General features: G+C 31.3%; 1 protein-coding gene across 4 annotated transcripts in view; it reads left to right on the plus strand.

Moving 5' to 3' along the window:
• The window catches only part of LOC115883510, a 57075-nt gene extending 40528 nt beyond the window's left edge, over positions 1-16547 (plus strand). For 2 of the 4 annotated variants that reach the window (XR_004050393.1, XR_004050394.1), the window contains 4 exons: positions 12712-12855; positions 14929-15064; positions 15123-15236; positions 16394-16547. Coding sequence is in view for 2 of the 4 variants with exons in the window: in XM_030901882.1 (XP_030757742.1) it covers positions 10867-10932; positions 12712-12855; positions 14929-15064; positions 15123-15236; positions 16394-16497 (564 nt within the window). In the remaining 2 variants the exon portion in view is untranslated. Of the gene's footprint in view, positions 1-10848; positions 10933-12711; positions 12856-14928; positions 15065-15122; positions 15237-16393 lie in introns of those variants that run through there. The other 2 variants (XM_030901882.1, XM_030901889.1) reach the window with 2 other exon arrangements.
• Positions 16548-19528: the final 2981 nt, after the last annotated feature.

Genomic DNA, 19528 nt, shown 5'->3' on the forward strand with positions numbered 1-19528 from the left:
AACTTTCATTTTTATTTCGATTTTTTCCAAATAATTTCTGAAGTATGGTCAATATTTGGACGAAAATTGGCGTCTGGGAGTTTTTTGACATGAGAAATTTGATTTTGATGTCAATGTGACTCCTACTTGTAGAGGGCGCCACCTACATATTTTTGACTGGTTTTGAAGACTAATAACTTTTCGTCCGTACCTGTATAAATCAAGTGAGTGAAAAATATACATTTATGACGATTTTTTGCGTAAAAAAGATCTCTTGGTAAAAATCGCTACGAGAAATGGTTCTCGAGATATTTGGAATCAAAATTATCAATACTGCGTCATCATTGACATAAATTAAACATGTTGACTAAATAGTAATCAGACTGAAATCATAAATTTGAAATGTTTTGTACCAAAAGTTCAACAAAAACTGTTTTATCATCATTTTTTTGCAGAAAAAATATGATTAATTTAAGAAAATAAAAATTTCCCAAATTTATTATTTCAGTGAAATAACTATCTACTCAACGTGTTTATTTTTCGTTAATAATGGCATGTATTGACTATTTCCATTCTAAATATCTTGAGAACGGTTGCTCGTAGCGATTTTTACAAAGAGATATTTTTTACGTAGAAAATCATAGAGATGTATATTTTTTTCCTCGGTAGATTTATACAGGTACGGACAAAAAGTTATTACGCTTCAAAACAGTTAAAACACATGTAGGTGGCGCCCTCTACCAGTAGGAGTCATATTGACATCAAGATCAAATTTCCCATGTCAAAAAACTCCCAGGCACCAATTTTCATCTAAATATTGATGTTACTTCAGAAATTATTTGGAAAAAATCGAAATAAAAATGAAATTTCTACACCCTGTATCTCCGAAACTAAGCATTTTAGGACATACATTTATACAAACTATTTTACCTATCTTTATCTGCAGAATATGCTGCCGAAGTTTTCGGAATACAATTCGGACCACCCTGTATATTTTTCTCAGTAGTGTAATACAGTTACAGTCGAAAAGTTATTATGCTTCAAAACAGTTAAAACGTATGTAGGTAGGGCCCCCCTACAAGTAGAGTTATACTGGCATGAAAGTGGCAAGAGGTATAGTGGCAAGAGTTATGCCGGCATGAAAATCGAATTTCTCATGTCATAAAAACAAAACACCAATTTTCATCAAAATATCAGAAAAAGCTCAGAAATTACTTTTACTTACTTGAAAAAAAATCGAAATAAAAAAGAAATTTCTACAACCTGTATCTTAAAAACAAAATATTTTGGGACATAATTTTATACGAACTTTTTTTCTATTTTTATCTGCGGAATATGTTGGGGGCGAAGTTTCCCGATTACAATTCGGATCACCCGTATATCTCGAAAACTTGATAAGTGATTTAAAAAGTAGAAAATAGTTTTGAACATACTTATATTTTATTTATCTACTCATACCTTGCTGGAATGCAATTCATACTAAAACACAGTGTATAAACATAGTATGTATTTTAAATCCCTTCTACTCCCTTAAAGTACGCCTATGACAAGTCAATCGCGACACACATTTAAGGTAAAAAGTCGATCTTATATACAGAAAAGTTGGCCTATAAATTATTATTTTTCATGTAAAAAAATAAGAAACTGCGGCAAAAATATCCTATTTCCCCAATACAAAAAAAAGAGTTATGTTGCGATTCCAAAGGAACAATTCTAATTCACACAGCTCCACGACGAGTTTCGTTTTCCAGTTTCCAGAGTTCGCTTTATTCGATCTTTTTTTCGCTGCGTCTCGCAAACTGACGCCATTATGCAAATTACGAAGTTTTCCATACGGCATTCCCAGATGAATTGGCCTTAGGATTAGAGTATCTGCGTCTAAAATAGAAGCCAGTAGATGTGATTGTGATTGAGAAAATTCAGATTGAGATGTTATTATTATATTTTGGTGCACCCTGTAAGAGCATTTAAATTTAGGGATAAGATAAACTGAAAAATTTAATATAAAAAAACCTTTTTAATTTTTCAAAGAACAGTTGGATAATGCTAATCGAAAAGGACCCAAGCGCCAAAGTGTGATTTTGAGATATTGTCTTCTAATTTATGAGCGAGCTCTATCTCTCTTTGTTGAGCTATCAAGAAAAATGTATCCACAATTTATAACAAAATTGATTTAAGATGAGTACAAGAACAAATTGACAAAACATAGCTTCAAACTTTACACATTTTAATAAACATTTGGCCCATAATTCTTTTTTAAGAAATACCGGAGTACTGTTATTAATTTTAAAAAAGAACCAAATTCTTGGTTACTTGTAACCAAAAAGAAAATCTACAACATGGTTTACGGTGTTTTCTATTGCAGATTTGTTTCTCTGTTTGTTCTGTAGAAAAGAGGTCTCCTTTATCCATTATTTCGAAAATTATATTTTCCCAAGCAGCCAACACAATACTTTTAGCTCTTTCACTAATTCCTATGTTTACCCTTGTTTTAGGCTAATACCTTTCTTTTTTATAATAGTTTTGTAGTTTTAATATGAAAAGCACGCGGCTAAGCAAACATTTAAAGAGAATCAACAGAAAACGGACATACATATAAAAGGAATTGTCGCTTGGATCCTTTTAGACAAATTCAAAAGATTCCTACACAGTGGTGATGCTTAGGACCCTATTCAATAGATGTCACTGAAACACCTAATTGCAGCTACATTTGTAGCCGTGTTTGTAGCGTGGATCTTTTTCCACATATACATTGAACACTGCTCTGTCGGATGATGCCTTTTACTCACTTTTCGTAATTTGGCGCTTGGTTCCTTTTCGTTTAACATCATCCAGTTAATTACCGGCTTATTTTTTTATAATTATCCATTTACACTAGTGATGGGCATTACGATTCTTTTTAGTGAATCGAATCAAGAGATTCAATTTCTCATAATGAATCGACTCTTACGACTCGTTTATTTGAACAAACATTTGAACAAACTACAAATACATTTTGCTTATCACAGTATAAATCGATTTTTTTTTGTAAATAACTTTCACATCGTTTGCATTCATATTTGCATTTTACATCCATGATATGTTTATTTAAGGCTTTTGTTCGAGTGTATTGTATAATTGTATACCCTACCAAAGATATTTAAACTCAACCGTGTTTTTAATATCTTTATCTACAACCGTTTAGTTATAACGTTTTTACATCACTATTTTTTTAGTATTTCAGTTACGTTATGAGATTCATAACACAACTAGTAGTGTTATGAATCTATAACACAACTAGTTGCTATAATAATGAAAAAGAACTACGAACATCTAAATATATTAACTTTTCCAGCAATAATGATTCCGTGGCACGTACTGCGGCAAGTTCTACATCTGAAGGGAGACTTTCGGAATCGCTCATCGTAATTTTTAAAATGATTTTTCTGGGCAAAAAGTGCTCGCGTTTACTTGACAGGGCAAACTGACTTTTCAGCATAAATGTGACAAATGTCATAGTTAAAGGTGTTAAAGGTGGGCGACTAATAAACGAAAATTAAAACAGCATTTTCTTATTTTTCGGTTGTAGATAAAACGTTGTACATGACACGTGCGTTTAAACATGATTACAACACTCGTGTGATCAGAACTAATCGTTCACACTCGTTGTTGTAATCATGTTCATAAACATACTTGTACTGTAAATAACTATTATCTACAACCGTTTAGTTATAACGTTTTTACATCACTATGTTTTTAGTATTTCAGTTACGTTATGAGATTCATAACACAACTTGTAACGTTTTTAGTTCGTTATATGTCTTTATTATATATAATATATGAAAGGCCGGATAGTTTATTTGACGCGTAATTTTTACGATCTCTAGTCGGCAACCCTGCTATCGTTTCACTGTTCTGTGGAGGCGCTGTCAACATCGCTTCTGTCATCTCTCTACTCTCTCCGTGCTTAACTTCACTTGGCTTTGACCACGCTTTGACCGTCCGACTGTCACTGTCAAAAAAATCCTTGCTTCGAGAAACTGCAATTATAAAAATCTTGCTGTATAATTTGAATCAACTGCTATTTCGAAGTTACAGGTAAAAATGAGATATTATCTTTTTTGATTCGTTATTATTACTGCGTATTTTTATGGTAGAGTTTTGGATGTCCCAACCTAACTTGTATTTGTATTTTGCTGGCACGTTGGCGTCCCTTTTCTTTTGTCCTCCAGAATGTCACATGGAAGAAAGGACATGTTCTTTATTATTTAGTGAGCCCTCGGAAGTAATTCGAGATAGGTTCATTTTGTTTATTAGATCTTGTTTGATTTTAAACAAGAGTTTCGTATTTTTAGGGTCCAAGGTACGGACTATTTACAAGGTACGGACATTATCCAAGGTCCTAGTAGTGTTCCAAGGTACGGATAGTGTCCCCATATTGCCACAGTATGGATACAGCGTAAAGGTGCGTATTCGTTATCCGAACGAACGAACGAATGAAAGTGCGATATATTTAGACGGGGACCGAACGCATGCGGCCGTTCGTTCGTTCGCTCGGCCATCCGTTTCGAGTCGGTACATCAAAGGCGTTCGGTATCGTACGGTCCCCGTCCATACCACTAGCGAACATTCGTTCGTTCGTTCGTTCGGATAATGAATACGCACCTTAAGCCCCATGCTGCTTCGCTCCCATTTCTCAGTCTAGTCAGTAGTTATGGCTGTATTGATTCATGGTGTCCTCGTTCTGGCCCCTTTTGTTGTATTGGCCAACAGGATAGCCGAGAGACAGTGCAGAGATATGAGCCCACCTCACGCTGCTACTCTTCGAAACAGGATTGCCTCAAGAACAGCTAAGTGTAGATTTAGGTTCTGATTTTCAGTCGATTTTCAGTCTTAACTTAACGTACATTTTAAATAATATCGTACAGACTATATTTAGTGGTTAGATTATTAAGAACATTTATGTCGATTTAGTATTTAAAATATGATTTAAATCTTAGGTTTCATTACATTATGTCTTGTAATGGTATTACTTTTATAGATATTTAGTACAACTCTTAACGTTGACCACTTTCTTTGACATATGACCACTATATATTCACTAAAACTCTACAATGTCATGTATCAGCAAAGAACATCATGAATAAATATAGTCATTAGTTTTAAGTAATATACAACTGTGTTTTCTTTCTCTGTACATGCCTGGCGCCCAATATCTGTATTTTTTTGTTTATTGTTATTGATTGGTTTTCTCTCTAGTGAAATACCTTACCCACGACTGCTCTCCGATGAAAAGCTGCCGTTCGCAGTGGTAATGTTTAAAAAACGCTACAAACTAGTGGTGTTATGAATGCAGGGGCGGATTTACCTATACGCTATGTACGCTGCAGCGTAGGGCCCCGCAATTCCTGAGGGCCCCGCAGGTGCCCTACTTTTCGTAAATTTATTTCATGTATTATATTTATATAAAAAAAAACTTTTTTACACTTTTTTTAGAAAAAAAAATTAAAAAACACCTAGTTTGGTTGGGGGTCTGATAAGACTCCATGTCATCGTACAGGAAAGAAAAATAGATATTAGCCAGTTAAGGATTAAACTAAAAACCTTACCAAATAAACAATACAAAAAAAATATTATATTTATTATTAGTATTATTACAAAAAAAATATTAAACAATTTTCCCAGGGAAAAATCTACTTGCCAGCCAAGTACTTCAAAAAATCACAATGAAAATGATCCTACTGCTGAAACAGAGACCTGCCAATCTAGTATTTCCAAGGCAACCGGAAATGAAGAAAAATTGGAACATTGCGTCAAATCATTTGTTGAATTGGATACAACTTTTGAAAAGTATCAAGACTTAGCTTTATGGCCGGAGTGTATTGATACCGATTTGATTAAACTGTGTCTAGTTAAAGATTTTACATATTTTCAAAATTATGATTATAATATTAGATATCCTAAATCTGAAATTACATGTGAAAAGCACAAAAGATAATTATTTTTCAAAGGCTCACCAAGCAGTGGAATGTTTTTTTGTATAGCTTGTAAATTGTTCTCAAATGTACAATCAAAGCTTAAAACCGAACTTAACGATTGGTCTAATATTTTGCGAATACTGGATATGCACCAGGAAAGTAAAGGTCACAAGATTTCAATTTTAACATGGTTTTCAAGAAAGATCAATAAACATACTATTGAAGTATTAACCACAAGAAAGACCAGAACCATTTATTAAATTTTTAAGAGCAGTTTTTACAAGATATAGAAACTGATAAATTAGAAGCAAATGCAAAAGAATTAAGCGAAGATGTTGAAAAAGAATTTGCTGAATCTAACATCTAACAAACGAAAAAGAAAAATATTGCTAACCAATATGGAAACTCAGACCCCTAGCTTTATTGGAAAAGCAAAATTTAGAGTTGAAATTATCAACAGGCTCTTAGATTTTTTAATAACCGACTTACACCGTCGAAGTTCTGTCTATGCAAAAATGACAATTAAGTTTAAATGTTTATTCGATATAGGGGATATTTAAAAAAAGACGATACTGATGAGGAATGCCTTAAAAAACTTATAGAATATTAACATGATGATCTTGAAGACGAACTCGTTAGTGAAGCCATTCAGTTTAAACTAAAGACATGGTTTAAACAATATTTAAAAATAACGAACCCTGAAGCCACTTCAAATTGTTTAACAATGTTAAACATCATTTATAGTAAGGAAATAATAGATGTTTTCCCCAATTTATACACCGCACTTAAAATATTTTTAACGCTTCCCGTAACAAGTTGCGAAGCCGAGCGTTCCTTCTCGAAATTAACAATAATATAAAATAAATATAGGACTACAATGACAGAAAAAAGATTACAATATTTGGGTATACTTTCAATAAATAGAAAGTGATTTGACATAAAAAAATAAATTACGATGACACTATACGGCAATTTGCCGATATAAAATTAGAAAAAAGAATTTGTTTTAGTGATTTTTTTTTTCTAATTTCATCTTTATACATTCGGTATGTTATTTGTTATATATGTTGGTATGTTACACACATTAGTAACTTATATTTTTGTAGTTTTAAAACTCAATCATTTGTTATTATTAGAAAAAATGTTTTGTTAGTCCAATATATTTATATTTTATTTTCTTTATTTGTTACAATACTTCTTCTTACAATAACTTTATATCCTATTATTTTGAAACATAGGTACCTGAAATTACAAAATGTTTTGATTTTGATCTCGTGTATTGTTCCTATACATATTTACGTATTTTTTTTTATTTTGTTTCATTTTAATTTTATTTTAATAAATTTTAAAAGAACATATTAGTTTTATTTTACTTTTCAAAATAAAATTAGCAGCTACAAAGGGTGTTAAAGTTTGAAAAAAAAAATATGTTTTTTAATAACTCAACTTAAGGCGTAGGGGCCCCAGAAATTATGTAGCGTAGGGTCCCATAAATTGTAAATCCGCCACTGTATGAATGAATTAATTAATTTTCTTATTTTTCGGTTGTAGATAAATAAAACGTTGTATGTACATAACACGTGCGTTTAAACATGAGTACAACAACGAATGTGAACGATTCGTTTAAACATGATTACAACAACGAGTGTTCTACGACCTCGTCGTTCTAATCGTTCAAACTCGTTGTAATCATGTTCAAAAACACACTTACTGTAAATAACTATTGTGCCCTACTATACATATAAATAAATACGCATTCTTTATATTATGAAGACAGTGTTCAATTATAGTTTATTTTATTAATAGTATAAAAAATTGATATAATATAACGTAACATTTATTACTAAGATAATAATTACTTATCTATATATAGAAGAAAAAAAACTACTAATTTTAGTGAGGATACAGTAATCACCATATAGGCTAATAAAACTAGTTTTCAACTTGTCAAGCTTGAGAAATGTGTTCCCATCCATCATGACTTAATTAACAAAACAACGTCCTTTGCACAATAACGCCTTACAAATCATTGGACATTGGAATCACAAAGGTCTTTTAAAGTATAAAATTCAGTAAGTGTTATTATTAATAAAATGTTTTGTTTTATTTATGTTGAGCTTTATTTATTCCTGTGCAATATTAAATTTTTTGAAATGAAACTTCTTTAGGCGCGTTGGGAGTAAAAATTCAAGGCGGTGACACACTACGGCTTGACACGATATAACCTTGATCATGCCTTGACGCACGAGCTAACGAGAAAAAAAAAGTGGTAAGGATCGCACAAACACCCTAGCTAATAAAAGCATTATAATAAACTTGATACTGTACGTGGGTAACAATATCCTCTGGTAGTGTGCTAGGAAGTAAATTTTCATGCATATTTTCATCGATAGGCTTGTAGCTTCTGAATAACGGTCTGGGTAAAGCATTTAGCTCATTTGCTAGCCCAGAATTAGAATTATTAGAGTTAAGCAACTCGCATTTTCATTGGAGGACATCGTCATATTTATTTCAAACCAATAATCAACGAGAATATTCGAATAATTTAACAAAATTAGTGTAAACCACTATAAAACGAATTGTTGGTTAGGTTTAAAAATGTTTCTCTTCTTAAATTTAAGCCTTAGAATTCCACAAAATTTGCAGACTATTGCAGATATAGAAATTGTACAGATTACAGAAATGAATTGCAAATAGCATTTATATTAAAACAGCATTATATGTCACTTTTTGAAACATGTCCTTCAAATCCTCCAATTTAATAGCTCTGCTGTTAGTAAGAAGTTTCACTTCAAATATGCGCACATAGTGCACACACAAGTTTTTTCATTTGTACATAAGTTAGGTAAATTGATAGATATAATAATAAATGCAAAAACTTTCTTGATATTTTTTGTATGTGGTGTTTTGTTTCAAATACACCCTTGTTTGCTTTATATTAATACCACATACCGTAATTTCTTTTTGAAATAAAATAACTCGATTAGATTTTTTCATTTTTATCTGGTTTTATACAGTTTTTTTTTTCACAATATTTTGAAGCTGTTTTGAAGTAATCACTCACTTTTGAGTAGTCACTCAAATTTTAAATATATTAATTTCCTGATTAAGCAAGGAGCATATCAAAAATCTTAGATTCACCCATATACGTATTATTTACAAATATACTCAGGGTTCCCTATTTAACCCCGTGTACAGTTTCTGTGCCGTAAGAGAAAGACAACATAACCCAGCTCCATATTAAAACTGCATAAGTATATTTCACCCGGATATGGATTGAACTGCGATTGCGCAAAACTCCGATTGATTGTTGTTTTAGTTCTGTTTGGATTACTTTTTATTTGTGCGCGTAAAAGAGTGATTTTGTTTAGTTTATTGTTTCCAACTATTTTTTGATATTTTTCCAACTATTTTCCAAAGGTTAGGTGAAATGTCAGTCAACCACTTCCCTTTAAAAACATCGACCAATAAAAACTTCTTCAGGTGAGGCATGCGCAGTTAAATGAATATCCGGGTGAAATAGACTTATGCAGAATTCCATATTGTTCTTTCACTGTTTGGGCTTCACTTTTTGGAGATTAGGCTGAGTATATTTGTAAATAATACGTATATGGATTCACCGCGATGCATGGGACTCAAATATGGCCGACTTTAATTCCGGTTTATCAGTGCCGTTCTAATTCTATTTAAAAAGTCTAAACCAAATGTAGAGTAGACGTGGGGTAGACTCAATAATTTGTTGTTTTATTATACGTTGTAAATAAATGTTGGTATAGTTATTAAAATTGTTATAAAAATATATAATTCTAATAAAAATAAATAAGTTATATTTATTAACACAAACATCCGATACGCTACTGAAGCAGGAAATCAAATTGACGTGTCTAAATTCTTTGACATCTAGTCTTTGACAAGTAGTAAATAAAAGCAAAAATACAACAAGAAATATATAATTAGTTAATTTTAAGTGAATTTCATAAATGATCGGTTTACTACACGTATGTATATTAATATAGTCACTTACTAGCGAAAAGTTATTCCAATATTTCACTCGATTTTTGACCGAGATCTACCGCACGCTACACAACCAACTAATTTACAGTCTTTTTCGATAAATCGGAATAGTGTCACTGTTAATTTAAGTTCCGCCACAATTTCCATCTAGATTTGCTACCTTTATAAAACTATCAGTAGTAGAATAAATCATAAATAACATAAAATAAGCTCAGTAAAGACTGACAAATTCACAAAATTTCAAATCAAATTCAAATATGTCAAATGAATCGTCAAACAGAACTGTCAAGGATCCCCACCCTAAAGTCCTTTTTCCGCCCACCATGGATCAAGACCATGGATAGCATTATACTCCTTCATTAATCTTTTTATTCAAAGATTCAAAAATTTCCTGCTATACCTTCCAATTGTACCAACTTATTTTTGGTAAAATAAAATAAACTACTTTGAAATTAAAATGACAGACACATCTATCACTGTCAAGGATTTTGTTTGTGGACAGACTATAGTTTCTATCTTTGGTTTCTATTTTGTTGCAAACGACAGAATTTTTGTTTTGTCGCGGTTTTGTCCGTTCAGTGGAAATCCGCCTTAGCTCTTTACCATGTTTAGAATTAACACAGTAAAATATTTAAGAAAGTATTATTTATTGTTTGAATAATAATAACATCTGAAATAATACCTAATTATAAAATAATTTGAAATAATATATGATCTAGGGAAATCTTTAGGGAAATACTTTATTCAAAGGGGAAATATAGGGAAATAATACTAGTTGTGACATCTATCAGGCAGCTGATACACTGAATAATTTTCTCAAGCAGAAATCGTTTTCTCATGGAAAACTTTTCGCAAAATAAAATAAGTCATTATTGGCAATGATAAATACATACTTATGACAGTTGTTAATACAAATATGCTTAAATTATCTTCTGTTCATGTTACTAAAACCATTGGGATATCTATAACTGTAATTTTGGAAGTAAGTATACCTACTACTATTATGCTTATCTATGTTTCCTTATATAAATATATTATTTGTCGCATGTTAATATTTAAAATGTAATAAAACTAAAATGAATTTATTCGTAAGCGAAATTTAAAATTAAAAAAATTTGTATATAATTATAGTCTCTCCAGCGAGTATGACAATATACAAAAAAAGACAGAAAAAAGATATACTTTGAATAATTAGAATAACGTACAACTCTCATTCTCGTATATATTTGGCTAGACAAACTTATACAGGGTCCGGCAATAGTGCGTCAGGCATCTGTAGCTCCTAGAAGAACAACAAAAGATTAACACCCTTCGCATAGAAGTTGAAACCAATGCAATCAAAACTCTTCCACGTAACTTTGTGGATATAGTTAGGTATATTTAATTATAATCGCCATATGTCTAATTTTCGGCATCTGCCTCCAACAGATACACGCAGTATTATTTTATATGGCGCTCTCAACGAGAAAAAAATCATTGGATGACTTTGATAAAAATTTACTATGGAAAATGCCATGCAAAATATAAAACCGCGAATATCTGCAAAAACGTTAAAAATTTTGAAATACTATAAATACAAAAAATGTTACATTTTTGAATTAGTTCCATTTCCATTTAAAAAAATTTATATTTTAGAAAGTTTGGCGTAAAATTTTGAACATCCTGTATGATTTACGATTACCATATTTACAGCAAAGTAAGTACAGACCATCTAAAGTAGATACTTAATATAGTTTTGATTTCAGGACAGTTCTTGTATATTTAATAATTTTTTTAAGAAAGGCTGAAAAATGTATATTTTTTATTTATTTATTAATATCTCTGAATCTATCAAAATATATTTACTCATATCTTAGGATTATGTAAAGTGATCTGAATAGAAGCCAAAAATACAATAATACAGGGTGTTCCATTTAAAAAAAATCATCCCGATCCACTCACACTTTTTTGAGCCATCCTATACAAGTTAAAATATTTTCCTGAAATACATCCTAGAACATACTTTAGATTTGCACTTATACAAAATTTCTAAATTTTTTATTCTAGGAGCTACAGATGCCCGACGCACTATTGCCGGACCCTGTATATTAGATATTATCGTGTTATGTGCAGACTAGTTGGTATTTTCAAAATATTTTTTGCTACATTTTGGTAATGGTAACGCCAATTTTAAAAATTGTTTTTCATATACCTACAGGTTTTAGGCTTACTTTAACCATATTATAGAGGTTTAGTTTTTTAACACAATGCTATAAATTATGATTATTGTTTGTTCCCGGTAATTAGTAGGTATGTAGATCATAATCATGGGTATTCGAAGGAAACAATTATATATTTTTTGAAAAAAATATCAAAAGTTGGCATATATGATATGTCATTCTATTCAGAATGTCATTTTCTATCGAATAAAATAAAAATATACCAAAGGTTTCATTTAAAAATCAAAAGTTGTAGTAATTTCCGGTGAAACAGGAAGTAACCAAAAACAATTGAATACGTAAATCAATCCTAATTTATGTGATATACTAACATACCAAATCTCGATTTTTCATCTGAAAAAATCGGGATTCGTTATAGGGAAAGGAATAATAGGAATAGGAATAATCGGGAAAGAAGTTATAGGGGTGAACCACTTTTGAGACGCACCCGGTATACATGGTGGTAAACTCTATATATTCTATTTTTCTCCATTATTATTAAATTGACCAAGCACATGTGTGAAATACATATATGCTGCTACTCTATATATTATTATTTTTAGGTTATTATAATCGTTTGTATTGTTTATACGGTACTTGCGAGAGAGTCGAAGGAGCCTATAGATTCAATAAGAGCTTTTGTATATGTTGGCTGTCTTATTACGATCTCAATTGTATTGCTCATTGTGTCTTATTTAATATTCTGTGTAAGAAACATTGTTTATATAATACATTCATTATTCACGCGGGATGATGGTTGACGCTTATGGAAAATGGATGATTTAAAAAAATGGGATTCTATATTATTAACCATATCTATACTATTAACCATATCTCTGTTATTAACGGACTCCATAGTGAGTCAGTGGGGGATTCTCAGTAACTGCGCATGTGCACGTGAGTTCCCAAATCTAGTGCTTTTTCTTGAGAACAAATATATATACAGGCCATATATAAAAGGACTATCAGACTAGCCCATATATAAATGTACACTCAGATTCATATTGAAACATAAAAAAAGATTGCTCCGTGATTATTTTTTTTTTCAAAAACGGTTAATGTTAGATATAGAATGTTTGACATCAAAATTCATAAAATTTTACTGAGAATTTAAGTATGTAAAAAAATTGTGGTACCCATTTAAAATAAGGAAGTTATTGTATATGTTCCGGTATTTCCAAAAGTGCCGTCATATTGAAAATATTTTTATTCGATAGAACTCGTTGTAAAACTTAATGTGCAAAAATCTCAGATCGAGATATTGTAGTTCTCTAGAAACTTCTAATGCTCGCTCAGCCTGGAACACCCTGTATATAAGGTCTGTTTTCACATATGGTCTGTAACATATACAGGTTGTTAACTGGACAGTTTCTTATAGGGGAACAGAATGGCAACACTGCCTATTGAGAACGCATGCACTTATAGGTTTTTTTTGCCGACTCGTCCCGTCGCGTCGTCTATCGACGAGCGGGCCGAGGTTGCCATATTTCAACCATAAAGCTCTTGCCGCGAGTAATAAACAAATTAACAACCTGTATACTCAGTCCCTGTATAAAGGGAGTTCAAATATTCCGTAGTCATAGAACAAGTACGTATTTTTTGAGTCTAAATATTGAATATTAATAATTTTTTAAGAATTTAATTGCACATTTTTAACGCGCAATTTTTTTTCCCTTAAAAAGTATGCGCGGTGGCGTTTTGTTGGTGGCGAGACAAAAAATGTAGTAGGGTTAGTTGAGGAAGGGTTGGGGTAATGGTAAACGATTTTAACAAAAATAATTTTAACAAGGTATAACTTTTAAACTTCGACGTTTGCACTGTAAATTCTAAAAGCGTATATTTTAAGACACTTTACTTAATAGGTGCTTTGATGGACAGCTAGAAATTTGCCATAGGTTAAAAAAAACTTGTTTACATTTACCCCATAGGAAAATCAAATATTGTCCTATTTTTTTGGGGTAAATGTAAACATATTTTTTAAATGGGGTAATAATGAACCAAGAACTATACAAGTTTGTTTTTAGTTGGGTTGTAAGTTTGGTTTGGTTTAAACAAAATTTCGCTAAGATATAAAACATTTTACAATTTTTAAAGCAGCTCTCCAAAAAAATGTTTTTGCACCATAAGCAAATAGTGTTAAAAACTCATTTAATCGAGTCAATACACATCAAAGATGTGGGCGCCACTGTAGCTAGTCCCAGTTATTCCCTATACCCTTATTCCCTACCCGCCAAATTCAAAAGTTATTGGACCTGTTTACAATTGCCCCTGTTTACCATTACTCCAACTAGCCCTAAATACTAGAAGGACGTACCATTCTACGAAAAAAAATTCGGTCGTCGGTTGAGTTGGAAAATATCTATATTAAAATTTATGTAGGGGTGGGGGTAGTTTTCACCCTTCCCGTACTTTTTCTTAATTTTTGTAAAAGTGAAATGTTAAATTTCACACGCATTTAGCAAAACATAGACACCTAAAATCTCATTCAAATCGGGATAGCGGTTCTTAAAATACCTGAAAAAAAGTTTTTATTTTCTTAAAATTTGATACCCTCTAACGGACAAACGAAGCACTTTCGTATAAAGGTAAATTGTGTCCAATGAACTTATTTTGATTCCAAAAATACGTAGTAGTTCTATGTCCACGGAATATTGGGATACCCTGTGTATAACTTTTATCCCCCATTTTTCATAAACATTAAACTTAACATCAATACATCAATCGCCGTGAATCACCGTACTGATATATCATATTTTATAGTGCTATAATCTTTTTTTTAGAAATGCGATTTTAAGAGTTGGTTTCCCGGTTTTGGTTTCTTTTTGTTAGTAGTTTGTTTGCTGATACTGATTGTTATCACATTAACTGACGATGAATTAAGTCTACCTCACTTGGTGCCATTTATAGTTGTATTTTGTAAGCTGATTCAAGCTATTGATAAAGCACATCTACTAAATATTTGTTTCTATTTGAGGTCTATTTTTGCTTTACACAGAATGTATATCAAGGCATTATTCAAATTGTATAGAAAAATCAAGAATAGAACGAGAAAGGTATCTAAGCCTTGCAATTCCTACTGCTTTAAGAGGTAAGTAGATGATTGAAATAAATAGGTATATAAAAACATTAAAAAAAAGTTATTTTCTATATAATGGCAAAAACTATTGGTAAATCAGTACATCACTGGTAAAAATATACCCGCCTATGATACGGAGAAGTCAGGTGTACTGAAAAACGAGACACAGTGTTGCAATATTCGTCAGCAAACGACCGTTACGACCATGGTTACGACGCGCGACGGAGACAACCTATCAATCACTCGTGTCGCACTCGTTAGAACCTAAAACAATAACTGACCGCTTTTGCCAGCTATTTATTGTTTATGAATGAGATGCTAAATCTATATTTTATTTTAAATCTATGGTTTAGACTGAAAGTTTTTATACAGAAATATAGAAAATAAAATTGTCTAAATTCATACATTCTTTTTTATTATTTATATATTTAAACTTATTTAACAATTAAAAATTAAATATACAATGTATATACAGGGTGAGTCTAAATCTCTCTAAATAAGTACCTACGTGCGTATATTTTCAGGGCTGGTAGATCTCAATAAAAGAATCATATTTTCTCTTTACTGTTTTTCATATAAGTCCAAAATAACAGAGATATTTTACTTAACTTTTGAGAACCACTGACGTGTTTCTGGGGACAAAATGTGCTACCCTTAAAAATATTTGCACTTATTTAAGACTTACCCTGTATATTGTTTGTTATATTCCCTTCAAAATTGGCGTTTTTCTGACATCTCATGATTTCTGATGACCAATCTCACGAACTTCTCTCGAATCAATCTGGCATCACTGCCTGGACGAGGTTTTTCTAGTTCCGCTCCGGTGGCAAAACTTAATAATTTACCAAAGGTATTCTCTATAAGACTATTATTTAAAAGACTATTTAAGAAATGCAAAACAACTTATCCAGAATTTTGTTGTAAACATGGATTTTTCATAATCATAATAATTGAATAATATCTTTTTTTCAAGTACAATCTTTTCTTTTTACTCTGCTGTATGCGTAACAAAAAAATCTTAAATATTAACAAAAATTGTGTAAAAGTTGGTAAAATTTTTTTGCCAAAAATTGGTATGAAACTATCGCTAATTGCTAATAGAAAGATTGGTTTAAATATTATTTAACGTATTTAGTTTTTTTATTCAACTTTAATTGAATTTATTGCAGGAAAATGTGAACGAGTCCCATTAAAAAGTCCAAGCACTGAGAGTAGAACCTCTAAAAATTCTACCAGAGGGTTGAGAAGCAACGACAATAGAGGAAGAAATTAAACACGTCACGTTATGTTAACAAAATAGATTAATAAACAATTTCTATTCTCTGTGACTGATTTGTTTGTCCTATTTTTAATTTATTATACTGGGTGTCCCAATATACCGTGGGTATGAAACTACTACTTATTTTTGAAATCAAAATCAGTTAATTGAACACAGTTTACCTCTATCCAAAAGAACTTTGTTTGTCCGTTAGCGGATATCAAAATAACACTCGACTTTCACCAAAAAAAACCAGAAATAGTACGAGAAAGGCAAAAACTACCCTTACCCCCACTTTGCAACTTAAACTCCCCCATCTCCACTTTGCCACTTCAACGACAACTATTCTTTTCGTAAAAAGATCCTTCTAATATTTAGTACATTTTTTATACCTGTGGAAAAGTCACCACCTCGCTTATTTTTTTATTTAAGAACGACCAAAACTAGAAGAAAAACGAGTTCTGTAATTTCGAGCCAGAGAGCAGAATTTACCGGCAGAGGGGAGAATGCTACAGAAAATTACAGGAAGTTCTAGAAGCAGCCACTACACTATATTTATATATTTTATTAGCTGTTGGCTACCTCCGTGGCTGTTCTGGACGATGCCCACATGAAGCCCACAATCCTGGGCGACTCTGGTTCTTGGCTGCAAATTGGGGCTTTAGGCTCCCGTTTGCTCCTTCTATTTTCCATCTTTTATTTTCGTTTCTTCATCAATATTTTTTTTCCATCTCCTGGGTTGCACACGGTGCCTCGTTGCATCGTTTGCTTCCTGGTTTTTTGTGTTTTGGGATCGGTTTCTTCGCTTCCTGATTCCTTACCTTACTGATGAAGCCTGAAGGCAGTTACATCAGTGTGCACTAGTGTAGGTGTGGTTGTGTGAGTGTGTGAGTGTGCCTGTCTGCACTGGTGTACACTGGTGTATACGGTTACGAGTTGAGGGCTGAGCCGTTTAATATTTCTTCTTCTTTTTTATGCATTTCCCTCACTATTTCTTTCTTTTTTATATGGTAAAAAATATTAGCTTATAATTTCTTATTTATTTATTTATTATTAAATTATAGTATTTTCATTTTCATCTTTACATTCAAGTATCTATTTCTGTATTTTATTCTCATTCAAACCAATAAATTTATTTATTTAACAGATTTTATTGTTTTTTTTTAAATTAATAGGTATAGGCCTTCATATACAAGGGTATATAAAAATTCATATACAAGGGTATAGGCAGAGAATAGGTACATTAAAGAAATGCTAACTTCATGTTAAAAAATGGAAACAGACGCCACCTGGTGTCGCCTGGCAGTACTAGCTAAATTGAGGGGAATTGGAGGGGCGGGGCTTAAAAGAGGGGAAATTTTTTAAAAAAATATTATTTATAATTTTTTTTTTTTTTATTTTGTTTGTTATTATTGTTAAAGTAATAAACATATTTTTTTACTACTTTTAATATAATTTAATGTATTAAAAAATTTGTCTATTAACTTTACACAACAAAATCAATTGATATTATTAAAGACTTATTATTTTCAGAGAAAAAATCATTTAGTAAATTAAATTACACATTAGAAAACAATATCATTTATTTTTTAGAGATGCGATTTATATTACAATAATATTGAAATTTATGTATATTTTTTAACAATGAAAAAGAATATCCCGGAACCTGAAAAAGAAAGATGATTAATATGACTTAGAATTAGTTCAAAAACATTTTGCAATTCTTTCAATCAACAATAATATAAAAAAATATAAACATACTATTAAAAAGACATTTTAGTAGTATATTATCATCTATTTACTGATAATACATTACATAAGTATATAAAGGTAATAACATGCATAAGGCATTATGATACAACTACCTGTATCATGATAACACACTAATATGACAAAAAAAATGCTAATTTAAATTCGTTTAATGATCTAATGAAACACTATCTAGCCTCAATGCATGCCATTCCCAAAGGCAAAAAAAACTGTTATACCAAATAGATATAAGTTGAAATTAATAAAAGCATTTAAAACACTAGTTTATATTTATTATTAAAAAAATGCATCAAAAAGTACTTTTATTCAGTTCATACCCTTGGATATATTATGTATTTATATATCGCACATCCCGTTCAAAAAGTTTTTACTAACTAAAATAGAGAATATAGAAGAACATTGTCAGGAGAAGTAAAAGAAATTTTAAGTTAAGGCAATATGCTCCTTTTTGCATATTAACGGCTAAATAGTATAATGTTGATTTAATTAAAATTTAACTGGCCATCCGTCTGAGGTATAAATCAGATTAAAAGGAATGTTTTTTTTAATTAATTGGCTTTGTTTTGTAAACATTTTGAAGACAATAAAGTTTTGAACGGGCTGTGGGATATAAACAAGGATCTTACTATTATTTTGGAGGTTAGAAAGTTATTAATTAATAAAAACATAATCAAAACTCATTTTTCATTTTCATAATATAGAGTACTTAGTGTTTTGATATTATTATCGGGAAATAATACGTTTAGTTAAATAGGTACGCTGCCATGCAAGTTCTATCGGCAGGTCTTGAGTTCTTGATTGATCTTGCAAGAGTTGAAATCTTAAAAATTTACAAAAAATACGTTTTACATCTTAGTTGTATTACGAATAAAGTATTTGTGTGAAATTTCTGACTTACCAGTTAACTGAATAATCGTATTTAAATACATCCAAATGGTAATTTAATATTTGTAAAAAAAGCAAAAATTTGTTTTAAATCACTTGCCAGGACAGCCGGCCAGCTTCTTTGTTAACAAAATGGCCGCGGTATCATGATTTAAGCAATGTGAGTGATAAAGAAAGCCAATGCCTGGCAGATGTTGCTTTCTTTGTCGTTGGTCCTGGCACGTTTAAATTTGACTGTTGCCTGTTTTCCCATACAAGTGACACCCCCGTGGGTATAGGGTATAGGGGTATACTCTGTTTTTTTTCTCAGGTAAGATTTCGACAGACGATGACAGAAGAAAAGCAGATGACGTCCCATACCAATTTCTCATTTTACGTAAAAAAGATTTCT

The sequence above is a fragment of the Sitophilus oryzae genome, unplaced genomic scaffold (assembly GCF_002938485.1).
Source record: "Sitophilus oryzae breed Bouriz unplaced genomic scaffold, Soryzae_2.0 scaffold_111_pilon_pilon, whole genome shotgun sequence".
NCBI lineage: Eukaryota > Metazoa > Arthropoda > Insecta > Coleoptera > Curculionidae > Sitophilus > Sitophilus oryzae.